The sequence below is a fragment of the Magnolia sinica genome, chromosome 12, assembly GCF_029962835.1.
Source record: "Magnolia sinica isolate HGM2019 chromosome 12, MsV1, whole genome shotgun sequence".
Taxonomy (NCBI): domain Eukaryota; kingdom Viridiplantae; phylum Streptophyta; class Magnoliopsida; order Magnoliales; family Magnoliaceae; genus Magnolia; species Magnolia sinica.
The window spans coordinates 30,563,918-30,588,590 of record NC_080584.1 but is presented as its reverse complement, the minus strand read 5'-3'; the positions used below and the strand labels follow the sequence as shown (position 1 = coordinate 30,588,590).

The window sequence follows — 24,673 nt, the reverse complement described above, 5'->3', positions numbered from 1 at the left end:
ATTGACTTGATTTGATTTTAATGTAAACGGAATTTCATTGTTGAGAGATAGATTAAATTTGAGAAAGGGAAGAAAAAGATAAAAAGAAAGGGAATTTAAGAGTCGAACCGGGCCTTGGTGGTAGCTCGGCGTGCAACTACACACTGCCTTCACAACTTCTTCTCTCCCGTTTCTCTCTCTCTCTCTCTCTCTCTCTCTCTCTCTCTCTCTCTCTCTCTCTCTCTCTCCCACTCTCTCCTTGGATGTTTAAAAGGTGAGTGTGTGAGTTCAGAGGGAAATGCATGCCCCCTTTTTAAAAGGGAGTGGGCCTGTGAGGAGGGTCTTAATTTCCCATCTCACTTGGATTGGGTTTTTCCAAATTTTCATTTTTAACGATCTTTCTTTAAATCTAATTCGTCCATTATGTCAGGGCCGTCGAATAGAGCCATAATATATGATTTTCTTGGTGATTCGAAATTTAGATTAGCCAATCTTGAAAATTCTCCTAACATATGCCAAAATGAACTTGATATCAATTAACGGTCCACACTTAATAATCATGGCCCAATTTTGGGAGAAATGTGTAGTCAATAAAGGCAAACAGTTGGACAAAATTTGTTGGTTGATTGATTGTGGAAAAGGCTTATATCTAAAATATCACCTTTTGTATCAAAAGGAAGTAATTGGCTTCAACGTTCAATGATGCAGGATCATAGATCAGGGTCAAAATTTTGTATAACCTCATAGTCATATGAAACCAGAGTGTGGTCCAAATTTGAGTTGCGATGGATAGAAAGAAGTGGTTAAATCGGAAGATCTAGATTTATAAGGAGTTGATATGCCTTGAAAGGATAATTTCGCGCCTAAAGAAAAGCCTACCAAAGTGGGGTCTTCATATTTCACGTTTGGTCCATATTATGGGCAATCCAAGTCGTTCATATGAAGGAAAATATCCTACTACGACTACTCAAAAGCTTTCTTCACTCGATGGACACCAAAATCAACGGTTAAAGGGTTGATTTATCAATTGGGTCACTTTTACAATAATCTAACGGCCAAAATTTGACATGTAAGGTTAATTTATGATACATAAGTATGATATAAAATTTTACATCAAATGGATCATGGGAACCATGTGATTTATAATTCAGGGGTCTAAGTTAATGACATTTTCATAATTATTGTTGATATAAGAGTTTCGGAAAATCTAATGGTTCTACATGGTTATAGGAATGTTTCTAAGTAATTCTTACAAAAGGACTTATATCTAAATCATTATAAATAAAGAGTTATTTGCCAAATTAATTAGGGAATGTACATATATCAAACCACACAATAAATAGTCAGCTGACATGCTTAAAATAGGAAAACTTGATGGTTGGTACTCTAATAGTGTATATAGGTATATGTATGACCAGTTTTGTAAATGAAAGAACATAAGGTAGGTTTCTGAAGTGATTAGGGGGTAGGACATGTGTATCATTAGATTCGAGTATCATGTTCACATGTGTAAGTTTCTCAGATTGTAGTTCTGATAGTGGGTTAAGCATATTTATAGGTGATAAACAAGATGAATGGATTAGAATATCAACTTGATGTGTGTACGAACGGATGTAAAGATTAAGTAGCTAGTTTACTACGATCGGGTGGTCTAAAATCAAAGTGGACGGTTAGATGTCTCTATCTAACAATGCATATTTGACTAAGCGGTTGGTTATGATGGACAAGTGAGAATATTTGGGTATATGATGATCCTCTTAAAATCAGTTATCAAATAAGTTGATCTATGAATGGAGATTATTTTCAACGGTCAAATTCGTGTTAGAGAATAGATGTAAGGTTAGGATAGCTAGATTGATATCGTACACATGTACATAATAAGTTAAATTTTGATAGTAACACTCGAGAACTTTCAATACGTGGGTATTGAAAAGTTCGGGGTGTTACAATCTACCACTCTTAAACAAAATTTCGTCCCTAAAATTTAATTACTTGTACTATTTATACTAATCCATTTAGTTTAATTTTTCACTATATTTCTCGGAAATTGGATATATATGTATAGGTGTGCATATAATTGACTATATGAAATCGAGATGCTACAATCTAAACCCCCTTAAATAAAAATCTTGACCTTAAGGTAATTGGATTAAACTGCTTATGCTTTACTTGAACATGGTTCTGTAAATCCATGGTCTCGATCATTCTAAATCCTTGGGGAATACCATGAAATTTCTCATTTTACCATAAGAGTATCCTAGGTTTCATAAAATATAGGTTCAAATTATCTTTTCCTTATTGAACCTAAGCTTTAGTATCATCCTTTATGAGAAAATTGTAAATTCTAAAATCGTTTTATAATGACAGTCTGTCACTCCCGGAATTTTAATTTTTAATCCATATGTCCAATTTATTCAAAGTTTGGAGCTTAAGCCCCTAACTTATTCTTGAGGCTCCAGAAAAATTTTTGAAGCAAAATTCTACTGTTTGGGGGGTGTTTCATCCTTATGTAATGTATAAAAGCCTACTGTCCAGCAGCAATTTCTACTAATTTTTACTACTGTTGGATTTTTATGCAATTTTTTACAAACCCAATCGAGGTGAGATTTTAGAGGAAGGTGGATGGGGACTTAAGTGATCTATTGAAAAAAATTTGAAATTTTCTAATATCTTATTACTGTAACTAGTAGAGATTTCACAACATGTCAGAATTTCATTGAAATAGTAGAAAATTTTGAAATAATTAGGAAATCTCTATTCCCATAAGGGAAACTTGCTTCTTCTTTATTATGACTCTTTTTAAGGATGAGTTTTATCTTAGAACAAATTTATTTGAAATTTTAGGGATTTATTCTGGGGGTACCTATATTCGTAGTTTTTAAATTCCACGTCTAACTTATTATTTCCAATAGGGAACTTGAATATGGGTTTCTAATTCCTCAACTTCTTAGTTCCTTTTAAAAATCAATTGAGTATATGTATCTATTTCATAATTATATTCTAGTCATGTAAAGCTTATGATGGTCCATGCTTGCAGGCCCAATTAATCTCATTATCATGCTCTGATACCAACTGTAATATCCCGAATTTTCATGGCTCAAGTACATGCTCGTGCTCGAGAAAATCAGGTGTTAATAATTGAATGAATTAGATGCTTCGAAATCGCACCCTATTTTTTTCATTTAGATCACATCCAGTTACATTCATAAAGGTAATCATCCACAATAATAAAATCAATTGTATTTATCATTTCATAATTAAATAAATTTGTCAAATGCTCTCGCAATGGGAGCTTATTACAATGTTTGAGTTGCGTAACGGAAGTATAACTAAAATAAATCGTAAATTATTTTCTTATTCTATTACGCAAAATCTTCTATCGGGAACTGGTCTTCTAGGTCCTCAACCCGTACATCACCCACATCATCTATACAGTTGGAGAGGGTCAACGCCCTACCCATAGTGATGGTCATTCTTTAATATTAACAATAATTTGAGATATTCATAAAAGCAATGTAAAGGTTCTGATATGTCTCGTTTTCCACTACTATAAGGAGTATCAGCATGCACAAACAACCTACATGAGATGCATGCCTACCAAAGTTTGTGCGGCTCATCATACATAGTAATATCACAATGTGGAATACGATTCAAAGAAAACTCGACTTGACCTGCATCCCATAACTACGGATATTCACCAATATGTCTAACATTACAGTGGATTTACGTGAACACCTCAAGGCGTCACAACACATGAGTCGGATGAATTACATGACATGATTTGCTCATGCAGTGACTATTTGCAATATCCAATCCCGGAAGTGATGTAACTTATATTTCGAATTACTTACATCGATTTGTGTACCACTACCCAAAAACCCATGGAATTATGCGTTGACCAAGAGGGTCTTTACTCAAAGTGCATTACGTCCATAATATAATAATTGAATCACTAGTGTGATACCTTCAACACATTTCTTGCATCAAAGAGAATGTAAACTGAATCAAGGAGTTTTTGAAATACCAAGATACATGCCCAAGCCACAAAGGTAGATAGGACAAAGCTAACAAAATAAAGAGGAAAGTGGCAATGGCTAACTCAACAAAGAGGAGAGTGGCAGTGGCCAACTCAACAAAGAGGAGAGTGGTAATGGCCAATCAACAAAGAGGAGAGTAGCAATGGCTAACTCAACAAAATGGAGAGCAGCAACGGCCAACTCAATAAAAAGGAGAGTAGCAAGGGCAATGCTTGTATCCATCACCCCACATAAAAATAATCAAGATTACTCATAATTAACATCATAACATAATCCCAAAGGGTAAATAATTGTTGATGGTAAATTAAACAATTGCAGAGAGAGAATCCTAGTAATATGAGAACAGGTAAAATGCAAGATAATTCATATCAACTTAAATCAAGGTAAGCTTAAATGAAAAGCCCTTACCTCAGGTGGTGCTGCAGTCTCTTACTAAGTTAAATAATCAGAGGCATACAATCAGGTTCTATTATAATCTGCCTGTTTTGAATTGATTTAGATGTCAGACTAGAGTTGAGGAAAACTAGACCTAAACCATTCCTAAGCTGATAAGTTTTCAACTTGTTGTGCTTAGACCCTTCTTATCATTGACTTGATTTGGTTTTAATGTAAATGGAATTTCATTGTTGAGGAATAGATTAAATTTGGGAAAGGGAAGAGAATGATAGAAAGAAAAGGAAGTTAGGAGTCGAACCAGGCCTTGGTGGTAGCTCGGCGTGCAACTATCCTCTGCCTTCACGTCTTCTTCTCCCTCCCGTTTCTTTCTTTCTCTCTCTCTCTTTCTTGTTTTCTTTTTCTTTTCTTTTCTTTCTCTTTCTCTCTCTCGTTGGACGTTTGAGAGGTGAGCGTGTGAGTGGAGAAGGGAATGCATGCCCCCTTTTTAAAAGGGAGTGGGCATGTGAGGAGGGTGTTTCCCATCTCACTTGGATAAGGTTTCTCCGAGTTTTCCTTTTTTGAAAATCTTTCTTTAAATCTAATTCGTCCATTGTGTCAAGGTCATCGAATAGAGCCGGGGCATATGATTTTCTTAGTGATCCATGAAAAGGCCAAGCAATATGTCCTAGAGGGGGGGGGGGGGGGTGGTGAATAGGACTATGCTAAATAAAACTTTTAACAATGGAAAATAAGAAATAGGATAGTCAACAACATAAAGAAAATAAACCACAATACAGGAATGTAAAGCAACCTCAAAATTCAAGTCTTGAGAAGTTGATACAAATGTTGTTCTAAGGACAACCTTACACCAAAAATCAGAGTTTATGGTAGGACAACCTTATTTCTAGTAAGGTCTTTGTATTAAAAACTCAAACCGAAGAGGAATAAATAAATAACAAGGAATTGAAATAAATTGCAGGAATTTAAATCTAAGTTATTACAACATTCCCCACTGTGCTTGAAATGTAAAAATTACAATATTCACATCCACACATATATTCCACAACTTGAATAATAAAAGATAGGAAATTAAGCAAACATTCAAACCACAATACACAAGGAGTTATAGTGGTTCGCCTGTGTGTTCACCAACTGTTAAACAACAGCCACACAGAATGCTACTCCACTCCTAATATCCTCACACAGGGGATATTAGTGTTCACTATCAAAATAGGTTTCATAGGTTCACCTAAAACCTTCACAATTGTCTCCTTTTAACTTGAGCTTACATAATCTAAAAACCCACACTATCTGAGTTTTTTGGCTCTCCTCAGATAACCAAACACAATGAGATTTTTCTGGCTTAATATCAAAAGAAACCAAAAACAGAATGTAAATTACAATAATGTAAAATAGCTGGATTTCTCCTTTGTAGCAGCCTGAAAGAACCAAGTCGGAGTAGAGATTTGAATGTCAAAAGTTCAATGTCCAATACTCACTTTATAATGGTTTTAGGTTCTAATAGATTTTAAATTAAACCAAAATGGGCTAGCTTTAATTGATTTTAATTTCAGAAAAAGGAAAATAACACTTCCTCTTTTCAAATCAGATTGGAATACAAGAAACAAAATCAATTTAAAAAGTTAAAGAAAGATAATATTAAATATGCACACTTAGCTTAAAATGGAGCACAGACTTATCTCTCAGAAGGTCGGATTAAAATTGCTTGAGTAGTGATAAATATTCTGAGATTCATGCTCTATTTATAGGTAAGCAAATCGCATCTTCGGCTGGTCCAGAAGTTGCTACGACTGGTCTTAAAACCAACGGATATTTGAAAATTTGAGCGCGATAAGATAAGGCAGTTTCACGACTGGTCGTAGGTAGTTTACAACTGGTCGAAGGACACCTTCGACTGGTCTTAGGTTGATCACGACTAGTCGAAGCCAAGCAAAATACGTCGATGTAGTTTGGGTCGTAGGTTCATGACTGGTCGAAGGAACAGTCAACACTATTCATACGACTGGTTGAAGTTTAACAAAAAATTTTGAATTTTTGCAACAAACTTACGACTGATTCAGGAAAATCTTAGACAGGTCGAAACAGTGCTAGGACTAATCGAGAAAGATCCAGGACTAGTCTTAAAGCAGACCAAATTCCCAAATATAAAACATTTGCATTATGTATCCGAAATGACCGACTCTAAAGGTCAACTTAAGGTCAAACATACCTTAATAGTGAAGTAAGGACATTGAACCCTTAAGATATGTAACCTTTAAAGAAAGTGAAGCTTGAAATCTTGATGAAGCTTTTCCTTAAGGATCAAGTTGATGCATGCCCTTGTTCAAACGCCTAAGATATTTGCGCATATATTTGAACTGTGTGACATTAAAAACATGCATATTCTCAACCTTTTCCTCCAAAGCATGTAAACGTGCATCAAACTCAGAAGGCTCATAATCTGGATCATTAGCAGAATTAGATTCAAGATCTTCAAAAATTTCATCCATGTTAATGTCATCAGGAGGAAGATCATCAGCATCCTCCTCATTTCCAGCTTCAGCACCACCATTACCATCACCTTTGCAAGAAAGCAAATCTAACTTCATCTTATTAAGGTTAAAATTGTTAAATATCAGATGATGGATCAGGGCTTCACCAACAGGCATGTCAACTAACATATGTGTAGCCAACACAGTCATCAAATAAGCAAAAGGGATGTCACTGTGACCTAGATGGAGTCTAAACTGAATAATGGAGTGAGAAATCAAGTATAGTAAACAAATATGAACACCTCTGGCAACAGAATGAAGAACACGAACCATAAAGAATGTTAGTTCAGATTTATTACCCGACCGAGGATACAAGTTAGATACAAAGATTTTGTAAAAAACTCTGTATTTAGGTAAGAAAAACTTTGAGGGGAGCGCATTCCCTTTATGCGTCCAATGTACGTCCAAATTGCATAAGGCTCTAGTGAGCATACGTATTTCAGTTTCTGAGGGTTTTTCAGATAAGATATGGATGGGAATGCCCTCATCATTCACAAGAATTTCTATAAGAGCTAAAATCAAATGACGATTAACGTCAAATGGTCCTTCTCTTGTGGCTATTTTAAAAGTTAAACTTTCCAATGAAAACTCACTTATGCAAGCAAACGTGGACTAGGCAATGGACCGGTATGCTGGCCCACCCCAATGCAATAAGTTATCCCAACCTACAGTTTGAAGAATAGGAAGGATATCATACAGTGCAACATGATCTACAGAAACAGGACGTTCTACAATAACATTCCTCAATCTAATGTCCCGTACATAAGATGGTCTTCTTCGTAGAACCGAAGATGACATTTGGTAATAGGAGTAGATTTGGAAGAAGATGGATCGCGGGATGTTGTCTTTCTTTCTCTAGATGCCATATGTGACAAAGATTTGAAAGAAACAAAGAATTACAATGGATTGAGAAATGACTATTCTCAAATCAGATATGGGTGAAGAAAAAATCCCAAATCTCAACAAAATAAGAAAAAGACAACTTCAAGAGAGAAATAGAAGTATACTTGACACAAATTCACAAGAACTAAGCAAATGGAACACTAACCTTGACGGATTTGGAAGTTGGGTTTGACTGGTTGGGCATCGGCCTGTCGGAGAGGGAAGTCGAAATAAGGAAGAAATGATATTTTCCCCAATTTAAGTCAATCAGCGCGATTTACGACTGATTGTGAGTTTTTTTACGACCGGTCGTAATAAGACAGGTCGAGGAAATCCTCGACTGGTCGAGTACCACCATAAAAATCTGATTTCCTACATTTTTCACAAAAATTGAAATCTAAACTGGCAAATATATACAATATGATACAAGTAGGCATAAATAATCATTTCAGAATGCACACGCCAAGATCAAATTTCATTTTGTTAAACCTGCTTTTGTCGAGCAGTTTAGTGAAAATGTCAACACGTTGATTCTCGGTAGGGATATATTCTAAAAATATAACCTTTTCTTCTACTAATTCACGAATATAATAAAATTTAATGTTAATGTGCTTGGTACAAGAATGCTGAATTGAATTTTTTGAAATATTTATGGCGCTAGAATTATCACAATATAATAACATAGAATCCTGTTTAATTCCATAATCACTTAACAAACGTTTCATCCAAACAAGCTACGTACATGCATTACCAGCTACGATATATTCAGCTTTAGCAGTTGAAAGTGATATAGAACTTTGTTTCTTGCTAAACCAAGAAACTAAACAATTTCCAATATAAAAGCAACCACCACTAGTTGATTTTCTATCATTAAGATTACCAGCCCAGTCAGCATCCGAGTACCCAGCTAATTGAACACTAGTCTCATGTGGATACCAGAGACAGAGATTAACAGTACTTGCAACATATCTTATAATTCGCTTGACAGCAGTCAAGTGCAATTCTTTAGGATCAGACTGCTATCTAGCACAATTATCGATACTTAGAGTGATATGGGGTCTACTAGCAATTAAATACACTAAACTACCAATCATACTCCGATATAATTTCGGATCCACATTTTTACCTGCAGAATCTTTTGAGAGTTTCAAAGTTGTACTCATAGGAGTATCAAAATTCTTACCATTCTCAAATCTGAACATTTTAATCAGGTTCAAGGCATACTTGGTTTGAGAAATAAAAATACCATCAGATTGTTGTTTTACTTGCAACTCTAAGAAATAATTTAATTTCCCAACCATGCTCATTTCAAATTTTGATTTCATTAAATCTGCAAACTCAATAGTCATGTTAGTACATATTGATCCATAAATAATATCATCAACATAGATTTGAACCACTAAGATATCATCGTTATATTTCTTAATAAAGAGTGTCTTATCGACACTACCCATTTGAAAATTATGACTTAGTAAAAACTTGGTCAATTTTCCGTACCATGCCATGGGAGCTTATTTTAGACCATATAGAGCCTTTTTAAGACGATATACATGATTAATAAGCTTGAGGTCTTCAAACCCTGTAGGTTGTTCAACATATACTTCTTTATGTAAATCGTCATTCAAAAAGGCACTCTTTACATCCATTTGATAAATTTTAAATTTTTTAAAGCATGCAATGGATATGAAAAGTCTGATTAATTTATGTTGAGCAACTGGGCAAAGGTTTCATCGTAATCAATGCCTTCTATTTGAGTATACCCTTGAACAACCAGTCTTGCCATGTTTCGAATAATATTACAAAGTTCGTCAAACTTATTTTTAAAAATTCACTTTATTCTAATAATATGTTTATCTTTAGGTCTAGGAACAAGATACCAGACATCATTTCGAACAAATTGATTAAGTTCTTCCTGCATAGCTACTATCCAGTTTTCATCAGAAAGCGCTTCTTTTACATTTACCAGTTCAATCTGGGATGTAAAACACACGTAGTTACATGTCTTTTAATTGTCTACGAGTGCGCACACCAGTGAGAGGGTTTCCAAGTATCTGATTGGTTGGATGATCTTTGACAGTCCTTAGTTAAGAATTAACTTGATTTGATGAAGTATCTGGTTCAATCAAAAGAACATCATTATCTGAACTTGGGGCAGGTGTATTCAAGTGATCATCATTGACTACATTGATGGACTCTTGAATCACACCAATCTTGTTGTTCAGAACACGATATGCTCGACTATTTAAAGAGTATCCTAAGAAGATCCCTTCATCACTCTTTGTATCAAACTTTTCCAGATTTTCACGGTCACGTAAAATATAACACTTGCTGCCAAAAACTCGAAAGTATTTGACAGTAGGCTTCTTATCAAATCAAAATTCATAAGCAGCTTTATTATCAGACTTACATGTATACACTTGGTTGATAATATATCATATAGTATTTACGGCTTCAGCCCAAAGATTTCTAGGGAGCTTCATATTATTTAACATTACGTTTCCCATTTCTTGAAGCACTTTATTTTTCCTTTCCACAATTCCATTTTGTTGTGGTATTTTGGGCGCAGAGAATTCATGCGATATTCCCTGATCATTACAGAATTTCTCAAAACTACTATTCTCGAACTCAGATCCATGATCACTGTGGATCTTACAGACTTGAGAGCCTTTTTCAGTTTGGATCCATTTGAGAATCTTTTTTACTTCATCAAGGGTTTCTGATTTATCCCTTAAGAAGGCTACCCAAGTGAATCTGGTAAAATCATCCACGATTACCAGTATGTATTTTTTGCTCCTCAACTCTCCATCCTGGTAGGTCCTATAAGGTCCATATGGAGAAGCTCAAGTGGTCTTGATGTGGCATTGGAGTTCACTTTTTTGTGAGAGTTCCTTGTTTACTTGTCATATTGGTATTTACCACATATTTTATCTACTTTTTGTAATTTTGGTAGACCTCTTATTAGTTCTCTTTTGCTCAATCTGTATAAATTACGATAGTGTACTTGTCCAAGGCGTTTAAGCTATAATTCAGTCTCATCGGTATGGACTATGTAACACAATTATTTAGATGAGCTACCATCACTTACAATATAGCAGTTTTCAGAAGTCCTGCGACCAGTTAATATTACAAAACCCTTTTTGTTTAAAATTTCACAACCTTATTAGAAAATTTCACACTATGATTGTTATCACATATTTGAGATATGCTTAACAGGTTATGTTTTAGTCCCTTAACATATAAAACATTTTTAAATAAGGGGAGATTATATAGTTGAACCATACCTTGACCAATAATCTTGCAGTTGCTACCATCACCAAATGTGACTGATCCATCAGTCATATCTTTAAGATCGGTGAATAAAGCCTTGTCGCCTGTGATGTGCTTGGAGCATCCACTATCAAGGTACCACTTCGAATAACTTGTAGCTTTGAAAGTAGTGTGGGCAACCAAGCAAGTAACCTTAGGAACCCATTTCATAACTGTTTTGGGTTTAGAAGTATAGTTGGTCTTCTTATTTTTGTAATGACCCACTGAGTTAGATTTTAAGAGCTCCTTAAGCAAATTAACTGTCTTTTCAGCTAAAGGATTTCGGTTCTGATTCTTATAGCTGATATGGTTATTTCTAAAAGATTGAAAAGTTTTGGAATCTTTGGAAAACTTATGATTTGCACTCTTTTCTTTTTATGAGTTTGAAGACTCTCCTTTTACAAATTTAGGAGGAGTATTCTTTTGTCTAGGAGGAATATTTCTATCGTATCCCAGACCAGATCGATCACCATATTTTCTTGATCCAGACAGAAGTTTTTCTAATTTACCTCCATGTATCCTTTAAACTCAAAAGTGAAGCGACTTCAAATTTAAGTTTCTCATTTTCAGATTGTAGGTTTTCAATCAAGGAAGTTTTAAAATCTAAATCACATTTTGATTTTTCAAAACTATTTGAAATGAGGGATTTTTCTAAAACAAGAGAATCGAAATTTTCCTTAAGCTTCGAGAACTTTTCTTTCTGAAGTTTTAATTTTACTGCAATTTTACAACTTTCCTTGTATAGGGCATTGTAAGCATCTTGAAGATCTTCTTCATTGTCATGATCACTATTCAGATTTTCTTCACTAGTTAAATCATTATGATATGAAAAAGTGAACTTGGCTAGAGTCATAAGAGCCTTATCATTACCTGACTCGGTTTCAGAATCTTCTGATTCAGAAGTAGCTTCAGAGTCAGAAGATTCATTCCAAGTAACCATCATTCCTTTCTTTTTAGGTTTGCCCTTTTTAGGACACTTGTTTGCTAAATGCCCATATTCTTAGCAGTTGTAACATTGACTATCTTTTAATGATTTTCGAGGCTTAGATTTCGATCTCTTATTATTAGATTTTTGAAAATCAACCCTCTTTTTACTTTTGAAAATCTTGTAAAACTTTTTAGCAAGAAAACCTATATCATCTTCAGAATTTTCTAAATCAGAATCTTGAGAAATACATTTAGAAGATTTAAGGGCAATAAATTTACTTTTAGGAGCTTTAAAGTTTAACTCATAGGTTTGTAAAGAACCAACTAGTTCTTCTATCCTCATATTGTCCGTATCACGAAGTTCCTGGATGGCAGTTACCTTAGAGTTGAATCGTTCAAGAAGTGAGCGTAGTATCTTTACACATACTTTACTTTCTAGGATTTTATCGCCAAGACCCCACAGAGTTTACAATGTCATTTAATCTTGTATAAAAGTCCATAAATATTTCATTTTCCTCCATATGAATTTCTTCAAATTTGGTTGTGAGGACTTGGACTTTAGATTTCTTGACAATTGAAGTACCCTCGTGTATCATTTTTAAAATATCCCAAGCTTGCTTTGCAGGATCACAGGATATAATTCTTTTGAACTCATCCGGTGATAGTGCGCAAGTGATTGCATTTAGTACTTTTGCATTAGCACTACTCTCATTTTTCTGAAGAGTAGTCCATGAGAAATACGGTGTTACTCTCATTGATTTTAAACTACCGATCCCAGTCACTTCTGTCACTATGGCTTGTCACACACTCTCATCCATTGATTTGAGGAAAATCCTCATCCTGGCTTTCCAAAAAGCATAGTTGGAGCCATCAAATGGTGGAGGCCTAGTGACTGAAAGGCTATCAAAATTTGACATCTTATATATAGCTTAGATCGTTAGCTCAGGAAATGAATCCAAGAATAAAGAATTAAAAATGAGTTATTTGGCTTTGATACCACTTGAAAAGGCCAAGCTATATGTCCTAAGGGGGGGGGTGAAACTTTTAATAGCGGAAAATAAGAAATAGGATAGCCAACAACATAAAGAAAATAAACCACAATACAGGAATATAAAGCAACCTCAAAATTCAAGTCTTGAGAAGTTAATACAAATGTTATTTTAAGGACAACCTTACACCAAAAACCAGAGTTTATGGTAGGACAACCTTATTTCTAGAAAGGTCTTTGTATCAAAAACTCAAACCAAAGAGGAATAAATAAATAACAAGGAATTGAAATAAATTGCAGGAATTTAAATCTAAGTTATTACAACATTCCCCAATGTGCTTGAAATGTAAAAATTACAACATTCACATCCACACATACATTCCACAACTTTAATGATAAAAGATAGGAAATTAAGCAACATTCAAACCATAATACACAAGGAGTTATAGTGATTCGCCTATGTGTTCACTAACTGTTAAACAATACCCACACAGAATGTTATTCCACTCCTAATATCCTCATACAAGGGATATTAGCGTTCACTATCAAAATAGGTTTCACAGGTTCACCTAAAACCTTCACAATTGAGTCTTTTTAACTTGGGCTTACACAATCCAAAAACCCACACTATTTGAGTTTTCTAGCTCTCCTCAGATAACTAAACACAATGAGATTTTTCTTGCTTAATCTCAAAAGAAACCAAAAACAGAATGTAAATTACAATAATGTAAAATACCTAGATTTCTCCTTTGTAGCAGCCTGGAAGAACCAAGTCGGAGTAGAGATTTAAATGCCAAAGTTCAATGTCCAATACTCACTTTATTATGGTTTTAGGTTCTAATAGATTTTAAATTAAACCAAAATGGGCTAGCTTTAATTGATTTTGATTCTAGAAAAAGGAAAATAACACTTCCTCTTTTCAGATCAGATTGGAATACAAGAAACAAAATCAATTTAAAAAGCTAAAGAAAGAGAATATTAAATATGCACACTTAGCTTAAAATGGAGCATAGACTTATCTCTCAGAAGGCAGATTAAAATCGCTTGAGTAGTGATAAATAGTCTGAGATTCGTGCTCTATTTATAGGTAAGCAAATCGCATCTTCGACTAGTCCAGAAGTCGCTACGACTGGTCTTACAACCAACGGATATTTGAAAATTTGAGTACGATAAAATAAGGCAGTTTCACGACTGGTCGTAGGTAGTCTACGACTGGTCGAAGGACACCTTCGACTGGTCTTAGGTTGATCACGACTAGTCGAAGCCAAGCAAAATACATCGTTGTAGTTTAAGTCGTAGGTTCACAACTGGTCAAAGGAATAGTAGACAATGTTCATACGATTGGTCGAACAGACCCCAAGACTGGTCGAAGCTTAACAAAAAATTCTGAATTTTTGCAACAAACTTACGACTGGTCCAGGAAAATCTTAGACAGGTTGAAGCAGTGCTAGGACTAGTCAAGAAAGATCTAGGACTAGCCTTAGAGCAGACCAGATTTCCAAATATAAAACATTTGTATTATATATTCGAAATGACCTACTCTAAAGGTCAACCTAAGGTCAAACATACCTTCATAGTGAAGTAAGGACATTGAACCCTTAAGATATGTAACCTTTAAAGAAAGTGAAGCTTGAAATCTTGATGAAGCTTTTCCTTAAAAGCTTCAATTATGCAATCTTGAATCTTGACTTGTAACTTATACAAATTCAGTTGAACATTCTTGAGTCTTGACTTGTAAATATGTCTTGTCTTTCGAAGTCGATCTTGCGAGACAATGTCGTGACTTGACATATCTTGAGTTGAGCATTGTGCTTCCCTAATGTAGTCAACATCCATACACTGAGACTCGCTTCATCCATACAGTGTCTCGAACATTTACATTTATGCAATTTCACAAAGTACAAACAGTGTTGTTGGCACCACAAATTTGACAACATAAAGGGGCTTTCAACCATAGCACTTACAATCCGAAATTTAGATTAGTCAATCTTTAAAATTCTCCTAACAGGTGTCAAAACGAACTTAATCTCAATTAACTTGTCCACACTTAATGATGAGGGCCCAATTTTGGAGGAAATATCTAGTCAGGATAGGCAAACGATTGAACAAATTTGGTGGTTGATCGATGGTGGAAAAGGCCTAGATCTAAAATATTACCTTTTGCATCAAAAGGAAGGAACTGGCTTTAGCGTTCAAAGGTGCAAGAATATAGATCGGGGTTTAAATTTTGTATAACCTTGTAGTCATATGAGACCAGAGTATGGTCCAAATTTGAGTTGCGATGGATGGAAGGAAGTGGTTAAATCGGAAGATCTAAATTTATAAGGAGTTGATAGGCCTTGAAAGGATAACTTTGCGCCTAAGGAAAAACCTACCAAAGTGAGGTCTTCATATTTCGGACTTGGTCTATATTATGGGCAATCCAAGTCGTTCATATGAAGGAAAATATCCTACTTCGACTACTTACGAGGTTTCTTCACTCGATGGACACCAAAATCAACGGTTAAGGGGCTAATTTGTCAATTAGGTCACTTTTATAATGATCTAAGAGCCGAAGAGCTAAAATTTGACATGTATGATTAATTTATGATACATAGGTACAGTATAAAATTTCACATCAAATGGATTGTGGGAACCATGTGATCTAGAATTCAAGGGTCTAAGTTAATAGCATTTACGTAATTATTGCTGATATAAGAGTTTTGGGAAATCTAATAGTTTTACATGGTTATAAGCACGTTTCTAAGTAATTCTTACAAAATGACTTATATCTAAATCATTATGAATAAAGAGTTATTCATCAAATTAATTAGGGAAAGTATACATATAACAACCACACAATGGATGGTCAGATGACATATTTAAAATAGGAAAACTTGATGGTTGGTACACTAATAGTGTATATAGGTATATGTACGACTAGTTTTGTAAATGGAAGAACACAAGGTGGGTTTCTGGAGTGATTAAGGGGTAAGACATGTGTAAGTTTCTCATATTGTAGTTCTGATATAACACCCCAAAAATCGGGGGCCGAGCAGATGCTCAACTCCCGAGTTCCAACGCATCACTTATACAACATAGATAATGATGATTAAATGTTGTCCATATTTGTGCATTAAACATATGTGAGATTATACCAAATCAACATATCATACTCCAGAGGCGATTAAATTAAGCAATGAGAAGACTGTGGTAGATATATAAAGCATATAAGTGGATATAAACCCCAGAGTATGATCATGTCACCAGGCTGAGTAATTACATGAATAGTTCCAAAATATACAAAATGATAAAGTTTAATGTCATCTAATCTATATCCCTATAACCCCGATGATGCAACTCCAGGTCTACATAGATCCGCCAGGGAGTTGTAGGTAAGATAACTCCTTGTCTTCATAGAAGGCAGGCTCCGTCTCGTAATCTATGTAGACCTGGAGTTGTAGGTAGGATAACTCCTTGTCGTCATCTGAAACTACCTACTCTGGGACGGTGTTTTAAAACGCCAGGGAGTTGTAGGTAGGATACCACCGTCCCAGGGAGTTGTAGGTAGAATAACTCCTTGTCGTCATCTGAAACTACAACAGAGTCTGGTTAGTGTTTTAAAACACCGTCCCAGAGTAGGAGTGAGTGATCAACTCAGTGGAGCTATAAGGCAAAGATTAACATGTTATCAGTTCAATCAAGAAGTAATGATAGAGCAGTACAACAAGTATTCCTAAGTACTCTCGTTAATACAAGGATGATATGTATTAATAATGTATGCCCTCGCCTGCACTCCCTCTGCGACATCATCTCATGGTCGCGTATGCAACACTCCCTCTATTCTCAACTCCAACGCTAAAGGCATATGTAATGCAGTGCATGTGCATGATTAGCCAAGTTCTTAATTAGACTTATTCATATAGCAGGTTCGAGAAGCTAAGGTACCTCCCTTTATATCATTGATCCAAACAATAATCCATCTAGGGTCGTCAATCATAGTTAATCACATACGATAGATAAATTCGCAAGTTCACACTGTAGGTCGCTAAGGGATGCTTGTCACCTCAGCATAGGCTTAATTCATACTCAAGGTCACTACGAGAGGCTCGTCACCTGATCGTAGGCCTATTTTATACTCGAGGTCACTACGAGAAAGGCTCGTCACCTTAGCATAGGCCGACAGCTCGAATATAGTGTCCCATACCACCGTATTCGGCTCACGAGTTTGGTTTGCTTACTAGTCACTACGGGGAGGCTCGTCACCCCTGCGTAGCCTAACAGCTTGGCCACGGTGTCTCATACCACCATGTCTGGCTCATGAGTCTTCGCAGATCGTCGTACCAAGGTTAAATGGACTTTTCACAGGTAAGTTGGTACCTTAGATTCAAACAGTAGTGTTCATACATGGTGAACATACATTAGGCAAATCAGGTTACTGGACAAGCTCGACTGGTACGAGCACACGTTGAATTAATCGACATGGAGGGCGTAAGCACTCCGCGTGGCCTAATCACTGTGGACAAATAGCATACGACTTAGATTCATCGAACGTGTCTTGTGTAGCGAAACGACCTCAGCCACTAATTTGGGAATCATTACCAATTGCCTGGACTACGCAATAGTCTCAATCACATTCAAACACAGTAGGCATTCATGTGTGATAGTCAAAACAGCATCTGACAATCAATTCAAATATAAATCTCATTTGGGCATTTTACCAAACATATAGTGTACATGTGATCATACATGGACATTCATCCATAAAACACGTAGTAGTAAGATAGGTTACATGAAGAAAACTGTAGCTATAGATAAGGTGGTTGAGAATCCTATCTTAATACCCTCATTAAATATATTTTAACAAGCATTTTCTCATTCAGGCATTTTATCAAACACCTAGACTACACATATCAACATACATGTAATAAATTAGTTATAACGTATATTATAGTAAATCCTTTTACAAGGGGGTTGCCACACATACAACAATCACGTATTCTTAAACAACAATCATGACAAGCAAAAATCATAATTTCATATTCATACAAACATTTCAACAAACACATGGAATGCATTAATTTCAACATAGTTCATATATATATATATATATATATGTAATATATATATATATATATATATATATATATATATATATATATATATATATATGTAATACGCAGAAAACATCACATCTAAGCATATATGATAGCAATAAAGTCAGTCATAAACCATTACTGACATTGAAAGCCTTGAAAGCCATAACCTAAACGTTTATAGTCCGCACCTTCCGTCGGTAAACTCGAATCGAACTCAGTTCGAACACTATGCCTTCGTCTACGGCACAACGGCTACCTGAATCACGAAATAGGTTAGCTATTTCATCGATTCTTCTACTTTGATACCTAAAATAGATTAGGGTTAGGGTTTCTTACCCAAAAATGGAATCGAAATCGTCGGTATAGCGATGCAGGCAGGATGATTTAGCACATAGAGCAGTGAGATCGAATCCCAGCAACTATCTCTCACTCTCTCTCTCTCTTCTCCCCACTCTTTCCTTCTCCTTTTCTTTCTTCTCTCCTTAAGGTTTGAAAATTCGTATGGAATGAGAGGGGTGGGTTAAGGCCCTTATATAGGCCCAGAACTGATGCTAATGGCCCCAGGGCCATGGTATACTTAGGTTATAGCCAAAAGTCATCTGTTTCGGTCCAACGGGGCTCATCTAGAGGTCCATACCTCACATACGGTCTAGAGAAAGTTTCCTGGCAATGGATCTATGTCAGGTTAAGTTTTTGGTCCAATCGGATTTATAAATCGACCGTGGAGGACCAGTTTCTGTTCAATGGTCATCGTTACTCAATCAGGGCCACAAGTACACTGACATGTGTAGGAAAATTTTCCTGATCTAAGGGTGTAGTTGGGTCGTAATCTGATGGTCTGAAACCTTAAATTTGCCTTAAAAATAAATGGCCCAATTCACTTAAGTTTGAATTCATTTTCTAAAGATATTCGCGTTTCTCACATACTTCGCTCCGGGCTCAAGTTGTGCATTTCTGGATACTATTTGGACTTGATTTCCAAGATGGTTGTCAAGCCCGGTAAGATAATCATAATTGTATAGTTTCGCGGTAATCGGACTTTCCACGCGCGGTCCAGGTCCGATAAGGAGTTTCAAGGTGCTCCCGAGAGCAACTGGGTTTTGAGATAGATCCTAGGTTTTTAGATAATGTTAAGTTAGCGATTTTATTAGTTTTGGGTCTTATAGTTCGTCTAAAAAGTGGTTCAAACTAATTCCAAAGATGATTTAGTTTAGCACTTAGTTAATTATCGTCTAATCCATAAAGGATTTGGTTCTTAGTGATTTTTGCTTGAGGTGGTACTTGGGTTTTTGTACGAATTTTTTCGAGACGTTACATCTGATGGTGGGTTAAGTATATTCATAGGTAATGAATAAGATGAATGGATCAAAATATCACTTGATGTGAGCGGATGTATGGATCAAGTAGCTAGTTTACTACAATCTGGTGGTCCAAAATTAAAGTGGATGGTTAGATGTCTCTATTTATCAGTGCATATTTGACTGATCAGGTTGTTATGATAAACAAGTGAGAATATTTAGGTATATGATGATCATATCTTAAAATCAACGCTCAGATAGCTTGATCTATGAATGGAGATTATTCTCAACGGTCAGATTCATATTGGAGAATAGATGTAAGGTTAAGATAGCTAGATTGGTATCGTACACATGTACATAATAAGTTAAATTTCATAGTAACACTTGAGAACCTTCAATACGCGGGTATTGAAAAGTTCTCGGTGTTACAGAAAAGGTCAGGTCGGGACTATGCATTTCGCCAAACTAAATGATGATGGATACAACTTAAGAAGTCTAACTTCCGACCCCAGACTAAGTAAGAAACGAGGTTGGGCTCTGTATCCCGCCAATAGGTCAAAAGATCAACTTATCGACACACCAAGCGGGAAATGAAGTTGAGCTCTGTATCTTATCCACAGGTCGGCATAATCCCAAGTCAGCACACCCAATGAGCTGCCCGACACGAAAAGAAGCCCAATCACTCACCAAAAGAGTCAGGTCGGCATATCCCAGGTCGGCACAACCCACATTCTGTCAATCCTGACCTGATCCCAACCGTATCTACGCGGGATCATAGCCGGAGATCTAAAAAGTTGACAGCAACACGGATCCGCCCGAGATCCTAGCCAAGAATCTAAGGAGGATCTGGATCTTACTACAACATACTCCTGCTAAACAAGGAGATCTCCTTTACACCACTGCCTCTTCTTACCTATAAATAGAAGCACCTCCAATGGTGAAAGGTACGCAAAATCTCTCACTCAAAACCCCTCAATACTACCAAACCTAGATTCCTAGCCTAACTTTGGCATTGGAGGGTCCCCTGCTTTAGCCAGGGTCTCCTTTGTCTTCTTCCTGTGCAGGTACTCAAAGGTTTAAAAAGGGTGGACCAAATTTTTACATCAACAATGATGATTTTCAAACCAAAGCAACACTACATTTCAGATAGGATTTCAAATGGTCAGGATATTGATCAAGGTTTGCTGAAATGTATTGGGATGTATTGCATTAGGATGCATTGGGACATCGGTCTTTGCATATGGGTATCTTCCTATGATATAAACAATTCAAACTACTCTAACTTTGTATATTGTAAAGTTAAATAAATAAATAAAAGATCCCAATTGGATTATTTCAACCCTTTGATATAACCTTTATATAATCAAATGGTTGAAATACTTAATCTAAAAGTTTTTCTCAAGCATCCCCATCCAATTAGATCCTTACCAAATAAACAGTTTAGGTCATTGGGAGAGACCCAATTCCAACATTAGAGTACCAACGTATCTTATTGCCATACATTGGGATGTATTGGAACAAACCTCTATTGATCTTTTTGTTTTTAATAGGTCTCTCTCTCCCAGTTGAGTTTCGAGCACTTTAGAAAAAGGCAAAATGGATGATGACGTCTCCAAGTTCTGTTAGCCCCACCAAAGATGTATTTGTTGTATCTATACCGTCTATCCATTTGGAAAGTTCATTTTAGAACATGAGCCCAAAACCTTAGGCAGATCCACTGCTTAAATGAACCACACCAGAGAAGGTAGTGGAGACAATGATGCCACCATTGAAACATTTCTAGGGCCATCATGATGTTAATTTTCCATCCAACCAATTCATAATGTCACACAAATCTGTATGAAGGGTCAAAACAAATATCAGCCTGATCCAAAACATTTGTGGGCCCTAAAAAGTTCTCAATGATAAGCATTCAATCCCCACTGCTTTCTATGTTGTGGTCAACTTTAAATTTGAATCTATCTTATTTTATGGCTAGTGCCCTAAAATGATCTCGCCAAATGAATGGACGGTATGGATTTAACACTTACATCATGGTATAGCCCACGGAACTTGTTAAGGGTAACATACTTCCAAGGCCGGTGGCTTGTCGCACACCAACCATTCCGCTTCCGACGTAGACAGAAGTGGATTACCTCACCCAAGACAGTATGGTCGTTATAAGTGAGGCTCAACTTGATTTTTGTATTCTATATCGATGTCGTCCATCCGTTTTGGAAGATCATTTTAGGACATGAACCCAAAAATGAAGAAGATCTAAAGCTCAGGCGGACCATACTATCAAAAACAGTTGTGATTAAATGCTTTACCATTAAAAACTTCCTAGGCCCACAATAATGTTTACATAATGCTTATTTTTCATCAAACCTGTTGATAAGGTCATATAAACTTAGATGAAGTGAAAATAAAAAATAAAAATTATCAACTTGATCAAAACTTATGTGCCCCATTTTTTGTCAATCACTACAGTTTCTTATGATATGGTCCACCTGAGAATTGGATGTGCTTCAGTTTCAGATTCATATCCTAAAATGATATATAAAAACGGATGGACGGTGTGGATATAGAATACATACATCAAGGTGGGCCCATGGTAAAGCTACACTGACTTGGGTTGGGCTGCACGTAATCCGTTGTTGACACGGCCGAACGGATTTCCTGCCAAAGGCTTTAACAACAATGTGCTGGAAAGAAACGCCTACCGTTAAGACCTTCATCAGCTCCATTTTGATGTTTATATGATATCCAAACTGTTTGCAAGGTAACTACTTGGATGAATGAAAAACACAAAAAACTTGGCCTGATACAAAATTTTTGTGACCATAGGAATGTTTAGGGGTGGTTGTTCAATCCCCATTGTTTTCTCTAGTGTGACCCATTTGAGTCTTGAATCCGGTTCATTTTTGGTCTTATATCCTAAAATGATATCATAAAATGGATGAACAGGATGGATTTATCATAACGTCACGCTGAAGCCCACCTAGGCTCCCAATGTAAAAAAACTTCAAGCCAGAAGGAAATCTCCTCCATTGTGTTGCAGTCACCAAGTTCTATGGGCCCTACCATGATGTTAGTGTTACATCCACACTGTCCACCCATTTGGAGAGATTGTTTTGGGGCATTAGCCCAAAAATGAGCCAAATCTAAAGTTCAAGTGGACCATAATATAAAAATCAATGGGGATTGAATGGCTAGCATGGAGAACTTCTTGGGGCCCCTAAAGTTTTGGATCAAGCTTATACTTGCTTTGACCTTTCATCGTGGTCTGTGTGACATTATGAATAGGTTGAACAACAAATAAATATCATGGTGGGCCTTAGGAAGGCTTCAACGTTGGGCATCATCATCCGTGATATAGTTCATTTTAGCTTGGATATGCTTTTTTTATTAGGCTTATGACTTAAAATGATCTCTGCAAAAGAATAGACGTTGATATAGCATATATATCATGGTGGGCCCACAAAACTTGATGACGACCACCTATTCACAGCATGCAATCTCCTTGCATCCCAATCTGCATGACAATTACGTAGCGCTGGTTTCATCAGTTTTGACTTTTCCTAAAGCGATAGCATCTCCATGGTGTAGTTTTCAAATTTGCCATCGCACGGTTGGAATACAAGACACGTCTCGTCTTTATATTAAGCTTACATGTGCTCGACTGTATAGTACATTTCCCATATATATATATATATATATATATATATATATATCTAAGGTCGACCTCATGGGAGCTTCCCATGTGGGTTGGGCTGTGCGGGCCCACCCTAATGTGTCTCAGACATCCACACCATAAATTTGGTGTCCCCTGTAGGTTATGTATGAGATGTCCCAAAAATAAGCCGTACCTGAAACTCAGGTGAGCCACACAATCTGAAATCATATAAATTCATGTCTAAACCATCTAAAAACATCCAGTGGGGCACACCTAACTTTTGGAATAGCCTAAAATTTGGCATGAGCCCTCATCCAAATGGAGCATAGGCAATGGACGGGTGGGTGTCTGAACCACATCTCAACGGGCCTTATAAATAATCAGGAAAGTCTCAAAGGCTGGCATCCACTCTCGGCTCTTGTCTGTGATGTGACCCACCTCAGCCATGGATTGGCCTGACTTTTAGGTCCATGGCTCACAATGAAAGGGTGCTTCTAATGCATGGTATGGATGTCCGAGACACATCATGGTGAGGCCCACAGAGCTCAACGACCGACCTCATGGAACCTTTTCCCCACACGGGCACACACATACACATACATAGTAGCTTAAACTAAGAAGATTACACTGTTTAAGTACCAAATTCAAGTACTTCAATTCAGGGAATTGTTGAAGAAGCGAAAGCAGATTCATTCAATATGCCAGTTTATCTACCGTCTATTCAAGAACTGAGGGGTGTGATCGAAAAAGAAGGATCCTTCCATGTTGATCAACTAGAAATTATTGAATTAAATTGGGATCAAAATCATGACGACGACAATCCGAACTGCGTGCCTGATGTTATGACGAGTGGCAACAGCATTGCAAAGCGTATAAGAGCCATCTCAGAATCCATGCTTATTAATCACTTTGGAACGGCAATAATCGAAGATCTGTTTGAGAGGTTTGCAGCGAAAATTGCAGGGCACCTATCGAAAGAGAAAAGCAAGGTTTCTAATCTTGTCATTTCCATGATCAAGAAAGACGAAGATCGACTTGTGGCTTCCTTTTGAGGTATCCACAACCATCTAATCAAGCTATGAGGCGCTGCAACTGAATTGAATGGTGGGCCGCGTGCAACCATCAGGACTTTCTGGGTTCAACGGATTAGTGGGGCCAGGCCCATTCATTTCCACGGTTGAACGTTACGATTTATGGATTTTTGTTATGTTTTTCTATGTTATGAATATATTTTTACTTTTTAGCCTTGCAGACTATGCATTCACCTCATCAACTCAATCTATCGAGCCTTCCAAATTGTGGGCCCCACTTCAGATGTGTTCTGGGTCTGGTACCGGAGCGCAGGGGTAACAGCTTAGCGGGTGGGGCCCTGGCTGTGGGGCTCACCTTGATGTATGTGTTGTAGATCTACACTGTACATCCATTTTGCCAGCTCATTTTAGGATACGATCCAAAAAATGAGGCAGATCCAAATCTCAGGTGGACCACACCACAGGGAAACAGTGGTGATTGAACACCACCAAACATAAAGGGCCCATGTAATGTTTATTTGCCATCCAACATGTTGATAAGGTCACATAAATCAGTACACAGCTT

At 36.6% G+C, this 24,673-nt stretch overlaps 1 protein-coding gene across 1 annotated transcript in view; it reads left to right on the top strand.

Annotated features, from left to right (window-relative positions):
- LOC131220430 (probable jasmonic acid carboxyl methyltransferase 2) overlaps positions 1 to 24,328 on the top strand; it is a 33,328-nt gene extending 9,000 nt beyond the window's left edge. Inside the window, exon 4 of the mRNA XM_058215346.1 lies at positions 23,740 to 24,328. Coding sequence (XP_058071329.1) covers positions 23,740 to 24,129 — 390 coding nt within the window. The 3' untranslated portion in view covers positions 24,130 to 24,328. The remainder of the gene's footprint in view (positions 1 to 23,739) is intronic.
- Positions 24,329 to 24,673: the final 345 nt, after the last annotated feature.